Consider the following 7,532-nt stretch of genomic DNA (forward strand, 5'->3'; position numbering starts at 1 on the left):
CGAGCTTGAGGCAGCACTCAGGGATAAATAACCAGCGTGGAGACAGCCAATAAGTTACCAACGTTTCAATACCTTTAATGTATTTACGTACCCTGAGGAAAATACATTAAAGGTATTGAGATGTCGGTAACTTAATGGCTGTCTCTGCGCTTTATTCTTGAGTGCCACCTGAAGCTAGTCTAATATATATATATATATATATATATATATACACACACACACACACATATATACACCAATAGTTATCCGACGGTAAACTTAAGGAAACCAGTACACCAGCATATTGTCCAGTATCTAAAAAGATGCCATCATATAAAAAGCCATCATAATAGAAATAGAGAATTAACTATACTCATCCATATGGTGTGGATGAGTGTTTTCAGCAATTTGGAGGCAGTATATGGCCATCCCTGCCATATGCTCCTCACTCCATTCCCTAAGGTCGGGTCTGCGCCAACCAGTGAGGGCAGAGACAGACGGAAAAGCCCCAGCAGAAGAGTCACCCCCACTCTATCACAGGCTGTCAGTGAGGAGAGTGGTATAATCAGGAGCTTCCAATGTGAACTGGAGCTATCTTTGGCATAATGTATACTAGGGTACTACTGTAGGACATAAAATGAGCAATAACTGTGGTTAGGAGCTGTCTCTTTCCAAGCATTGGGGTGGGGGCCCCTTCAATAAATAAATGATATCACTGTGCACTCAGGGATCCTGATACTAATAAAGAACAGAGTAGACGGAAATAGTTGAATGATCACCCCATCGCCACACAGCACCCCGGGGCCCTTACCGACTGCTATCTGCACCTCCACCTCCTCTTCTCTGATGCTTTGGAAGAAGAACAGAGCGGAGGGGGCCTCCTCGGCAGAGCTGTCGTTAAGAAACCGGAGCAGTTTGACCTCATGTTCCCCGTCGTTCCGGTTGAGGAGTTCTTCGAAGCAGCTCGGGTCAGTGAGGCCGAAGCCGCAGTACACTCGGTCCCGGATCCACTCCAAGCGCGGATCGTCCAGAGCCATGGTCCCGGCTAGCAGACAGTTTGTGGTAACTATGCCAACATCTCCACGCTGCCGGCACTACATCCTGGCTCCCAGCGGCACACTAGCCTCCAAAATGCTAGTTCTCCATATCCATGCGCCCGCTCACTAGAGGACTATAGCGTTGTAACTAACATCAGAAAAATAAAATATACATGCATATCATACTCCAAACACATCAGGTGCTGTTTTCTGAAGTGTTTAGAAAGTTATGTAACATCTATACATTTTCAAAAATTTATATTAGGCATGTTCAGTAATTAATATCTAACGTTTGAAAATATGTTGTTTTGTTCATTATATTAGGTTAGGTACACTTTTTGTTAAGTCCAACACTGCAGAGGTTTGCCTGCATTATAAATACATTTTAAATTAGCATACATGTCAAAAGAGATATCTCTTGTCTAAAGGCCAATAGGCTTAAAATGTGTGATGTAGAGGGGAAAAACATACTTCTTGCTCTGTAGTTAGCATGATCACTTTAATTAAAATATATATTCTGCGCCCATTCATAGTATGGTGCATGACAGGGACTTTACTAGAACTTTGTGGGTCCCACAGCAACATTTTGGTGGGTGGTAGGTAGGAATCCACCTTACTTGCATACGTACCTACTTTTGAAAATGCATTTCAGGGAGATTGTGATAACAACACCTGAGCGCAGCGATAAAGTAGGCGTGTACTGATACATCTGAGAGGCGCGTCATAAAATTGGCTTACAATCAAATATAAATGAGCCCCAAAGCAGTTAGATCTACTTGTTGATAAAAACACAGTGATACTACTCAGAAAATGCACTTAGTCATAAGAATCATTGTACCTTACACCCAATGCAGGGAAATTATACTGCTAATACCATTTTAATGTATAAATCTCTGGGAAGGGGGGGGGTTATATAACAGCTTCATTATGGGGGTAAGGTGCAATCAGGGAGATTGCTAGACTCTTCAGGGAGACGGGGAGATTGCTACTATTTCAGGGAGTGAGTTGGCAAGTACTGTATGCTCCTTGTTGCAGGAATGGAGACACTTTAGGGCTGAGTGGACATTTAGGGCTCGATTCAGACCCGCTCGCTAGATGCGTTCGCACGCAGCGAAAGTATGCAGATCAGCGATCGCACGGCAAGGCATTAGCACGTCCACTATGTCTTAGCGTACAATTGCGGTGTGTATGCGGACGCCCACCAGCCTGTCTTAAGCCGCCCACTTATGCACATCATGTCCAGGAAGTGTATGCAACCATCGGTACCATCGGAAGCGATTGCAGCACTTGTGGCTGACCATATCCTACCGCAAGCACGGCGAGTGTTTCAGTGTGTAAAACACCCATGTGACGTGTTCTATGATGCTGCATCTCAATTATGCATGCTCTGAAACTGCGTTAAGACGCTCAGGCACGCCTACACCGTTTCCATCAACCAACCCCTGTCACCACCCACAAACGGCATTTCCTCTCACTCATTCTAGCGAGCTGTCTATGCACAGCGAGCGAACACTTCCCTTTCGGAGCCCGTCACCCTGCATGTGCCGGATCAGACATTCGGCCGCTATGATCGCATTTTGCAATGCGATCATGGGCGGTACTGCATGCCCTGATCGCATTGCAAAATGCGATCATTAATAAATGAGACCCAAAGAGTCTTACAGTAATTACTTCTAAAACACATTTGGGTAGATGTGCTAAGCCTTGGAGAGTGATACAGTGGAGAGAGATCCTTATTTATCAATGAGTTTTATCATTCACAACGAGTGATGAAACTTGTTGCATATGATAAATAGTGTTCCTACCAATCACCTCCCAACTGTCATTTTTCAAACAAATGACAGTTGGGAGTTGATTGGCTGGAGCCCCATTTTCATATGTAACAAGTTTTATCACTCGTTGTGAATGATAAATCTCGTTGGTAAATAAGGTCCAAAGTACCAAACATTCAGCTACTAACTGTCACTTTTCAAACACAGGCTCCTATTTAATAACAAAGGCTAATACCATCAGAATTTTTCTTTTAGTATCAATGTGATACTAACGAATAATTCACTGGTATTTACCAATACTTACACCTCCGGGGAGGGCCCGCAAAGTCCTCTTCCTCTACGAGGTCCTCCACTGGGCTGCTGGCAGCCTAATGCTGCTAACAAAGGGGCTCAGTGCATACATGCCTACATTCCCGGTTTTCGCGGGAGGCTCCCGATTTTACGGGTAACCCCTCGCACCCCCGGAAGGGTAGGCATTTCTCCCGCATTCTGCCCACTTCCTAGTGAAGTGGGCAGAATGAGGAGAATACCCGCGGCGATCGCGGGTCTCCGTGCAGGGGGCGAGGCTTAAAACGTGATTCTACATGAATCACGCCATTTGGCCCCGCCCCCCTATGCAAATTCTAGCCAATCGCGGCAATTTTACCGTGAGGGGGCAGGGCTTAATGACGTGAATCGTCAGGCTCCGCCCTCCATTGCCTCCCTCCTGCTTCTCTTACCCGGGCTTCTCCCGGGAAGAGATCTTCAAAGGTAGGCAACTCTGGCTCAGTGTAATGCACATGCGCGCCGGCAATGGGGACCGCATCACGCTCGCAATCTAAAATTCCTGTCACCACCAACAGCTCAGCACATTACCCTCCTAGGCCAGCCGAAGCATCATCCACTCAATCAACACCCCCTAAGGCACTGACCACCGAGGCCATCCGAAGCTCCACCCCCTACTCAGGCTAAGCTCTGCCCCCAGTCATCCAAACTTGTGTCACCAGTGTGGGAGCCCCCCTGATTGCGGTAAGCTCTGCCTCCTGGTTGCCCTAAGATCCGCTCCTGGCCACCCAAATCTATGTTCCCAGTATGGGAGTCAACTTGTCATGCAAAGCTCCGCCCTCGCCATGCGACACTGTGTCACCAGTGTGGGAGCCCCTGGTCATGTTTAGCTCCACCCCACCAATGGTTTGGTGTGACTCATTGGGTCTACATCTACTGTAAGTACAGGCAGCCCTTTATTTTCTGCCAAAAAAAACTCCTAATACCCATCTGGGAGCAGCAGACATCTCAGTACCTGAATACCCTGGAGCCTGGACCAAGTACAGCCTTGGAACTCTGCAACCCAGATGGGGTGAGTGATCAACCGATTTTTCCCTACTTGGTTGTATTCCTTGTAGTTGTCTGTAACGCAGGCAGCATATGGTGATATAAGAACATCAGGGCCTGATTCAGAGATGTACGTAATAATCTCATTGGTTTACATATATCTCCGATGTTTGTGGGTCTGCAAATGCGCAGGAATCATCCTGTGCATGTGCATAACGAGTCCTGTGTGATCACTCACGGTCCCCCCTCATCTGCAGCATAGTTGACATGCTGCAGCATTTGGGGACAGAGTTGGGGCAGCGACCTAGACCGCTCTACAAAACAGGGGGCATGTTGCCGCCAATTTGTGGATGTACCGATGCCAGGCTCTATGTCTTTGGATGCAGATGACCTGGCCCGGCAGAGGAGTTCCGTGGCCAGTCTGGGTAAGCTTCGGTGGTTATGCGCTAGGCAGGGCTGCATTATAGGGAGGGTGACAGGGGCGGTCGTCCAGGGGCTCCCAGACATAGAGGGCCCACACAGTGACCCTCATTCAGACCTGGTCGCAAGCGCTGAGCGCTCGCAAACAGGTCGATGTTTAGGCCCACGGGCAGCAGTCCGCACTACGCGTGCGCAAGCCCCGGAGCAAAAGAGAAATTCTCTCGCTCCGGAGCTCACTACAAAAGGGGCGGCTGTCGATGGTGATCGACAGCTCGACCCGTTTTGTAGGCGTGGCGAGGGGGTGGTTTCACAAACGGCCATTTTGTGGGCGGCCACACTGACATCAGCAGGAAGCTCCCTGGGGCTTGCGGTTGCCGAGACCCAACCTTAGGGTCTCGTCGCAAGCCTCGATGGTCGCGATGGTCTTGACCATCGCGACCATCAACCAGGTCGGTCGCTAAAGCTGTGGGTGGTAACCCACAGCTTAGCTAGCAACCAGGAGGCTGCACTCATTCAGAGCGAGCGCTCGCTTCTTGCGACCACCTCTGAATGAGGGCCAGTGTTCCTGGCCCCAATCCCCAAGATGAACTGTTTTTTTTTCTTTCTTTAATCGGAGCCGCCTGCCACGGCCCGCGATTAAGCCCCGCCCCTGATATTTGGCTGTGCCCCCTTCTGCTGCTGGCCAATATGCCGCCTTTCCCTGCCTCTAAAGCAGTAAGTAATGTATATGTGTACTGTATCTATGTCTCTGTGTGTGTGTGTCTATAGGCCCGATTCAGAGCCGCTCGTAAGCGGCAGCTCGTTCGTTCCGAGCGATGTTTGCACAACTGCGCATGCGTATGGATCGTAATACGTATGCGCGAACCAGTCAGTGCAGCCGAAAATCGTTTGTTCACTAAATAGCGAATGCCTGCTATTTTGAGTGACATGAGGAGGCATATGTGGGTGGTAACAGGGGAAGGTGCTTGAAAATGGGGAGTGGAGATCCGAACGCAGGCGTGCTTAAAGGTCAAAATGGGCATTTTATGGGTGTGCATAATTAATACAGCAGCGTCATTGACCATGTCACTGGGTTATTTTATAGTCAGAACTGCTCGCATGATTGCGGTAGGAAAAACAAACCACAAGAATAGCGAGCAGTTCAGACGCTGGTCGATGTACTCGATTAATTTAATAAATAGCGGACATGACGTAGGATGCGAGCGGCCAGGGGGCGTAGTTTTCCAAAAAACGACCGCATGTTTTGTATGCTCGTTCAGACCTAGAGGCGTGAACAGACCGCAAAGAGCGAATGGTTCATTTGAATAGCCACCCCTTTTTGCTGAACGAGTGAGCGCAAATAGCGTCCGGCTCTGAATCAGGCCCTATGTCTGTGTGTGTGTGTGTGTGTGTGTGTGTGTGTGTATATATATATATATATATATTATATATATATGTGTGTATACATGTGTATCTATAAATATATATGTATATGTAGAACGTCATCTTGCATGGACAAACATCATCATTCCTGGACAAAAGTCCAGGAATGATGATGTTTGTCCATGCAAGATGACGATTTGCCTCTTTCTGAGTCCCGTTTTTGGAGGGAAAAATCCGAACTCGGCGTGCAAATTCAAACCTATCCGAGCCTGCACATCCATAAAAAAAAATATATATATATATATATATATATATATATATATATATATATATATATATATTAGGGATATGCAGGCTCGGATAGGTTCGAGTTTGCACGTTGAGTTCGGATTTTTCCCTCCAAAAAAACGCAACTCAGAAAGAGGCTAAACGTCATCTTACATGGACGAACATCATCATTCCTGGACAAAAGTCCAGAAATGATGATGTTCGTCCATGTAAGATGACGTTTAGCCTCTTTCTGAGTTCCGGTTTTTTGGAGGGAAAAATCCGAACTCAACGTGCAAACTCGAACCTATCCGAGCCTGCACATCCCTAATATATATACTGCACATACATAGGCCCCCACACGTTTGTTGCCCAGGGGCCCCCACAGACCTTAATCCAGCCCTGGCGCTAGGAACTGAAATTGCTCTACAATGCTGATGTCTGTATTCAAGCAAATCAATGGTGACTATTATCCAATGGGTGGAGGGTGGGGGTGCCAAGCTGAGTCTTTGCCTTTGGTGACAGAGAGCTTAGATTCACGCATGTGTGCGTATATATATTTACTTTATAAAAATACCATAAAAATAAAGGGTAACACAATTTTTTTATTTTTAGCTAGCGCTAATAATAATACTAATAATAATAATACTAAAAATAATAAATCATGCTAGTGCATTTTTATATAAACATGAATGTTGTCAATGGTAAGTGATAATAGTGCTATTTGGTGAAGCTTTTGCAAAGCTTCTGCATGGAGAATCCTATTTAACTAGTATTGTAGAGGTACTTGCACCGCTGCATTATATGTTCTGTTAGCGCTATCTTAGGATGGCAATAGTAGATTAAAAATATATATATGTAAAGACTTGCGATTTTAAAATCATTTTAAATATTTTTTTATTTTAAACTTCATTAGTATTTTTTTTATTTGCAGGTAAAACTAAATCCCAAACCAGCTCACACATGCACATCTGCAGGCAATAAGTTAACCCTTAATGTCCTGGTCCACTATTGCCATTGCAGCCATTTTTTTTTTTTTTAAAGGCAACAGCTAAGAATGCAATTTATTAATTTACTGCAGTGGCTAGGGATGTGGGAACACTTAAAGAAATATGCAAATAATCAGTGAACAATTATTTTTTTTATTAGTTTAAACTATTCTAGCAGGCTTGCCTACCCTCTCGATTTGGTCGGGAGCCTCCCGAATATTGGGTGCCGATCCCGACCCCCCGGAAAGGCAGGCAAGCCTCACAGCTGCCGTCTGACCCCCCGACTACAACGAGAAACCCCCGCGCTAAATCGCGTCATCGTGGCTCTGCCCCCTGCTTCACAATGCCTTTATTTTTGGCATTGTGAAGAGGGGTAGGGCCACAATGACGCGATC

At 46.4% G+C, this 7,532-nt stretch overlaps 1 protein-coding gene across 1 annotated transcript in view; it reads right to left on the bottom strand.

Annotated features, from left to right (window-relative positions):
• DNAH10 (dynein axonemal heavy chain 10) overlaps positions 1 to 1,016 on the bottom strand; it is a 270,391-nt gene extending 269,375 nt beyond the window's left edge. The window contains exon 1 of the mRNA XM_088482144.1: positions 791 to 1,016. Within this exon, the coding sequence (XP_088338270.1) occupies positions 791 to 1,016 (226 nt within the window). The remainder of the gene's footprint in view (positions 1 to 790) is intronic.
• Positions 1,017 to 7,532: the final 6,516 nt, after the last annotated feature.

Source organism: Taudactylus pleione, unplaced genomic scaffold (assembly GCF_031769625.1).
Source record: "Taudactylus pleione unplaced genomic scaffold, aTauple2 ptg000282l, whole genome shotgun sequence".
Lineage (NCBI taxonomy): Eukaryota > Metazoa > Chordata > Amphibia > Anura > Myobatrachidae > Taudactylus > Taudactylus pleione.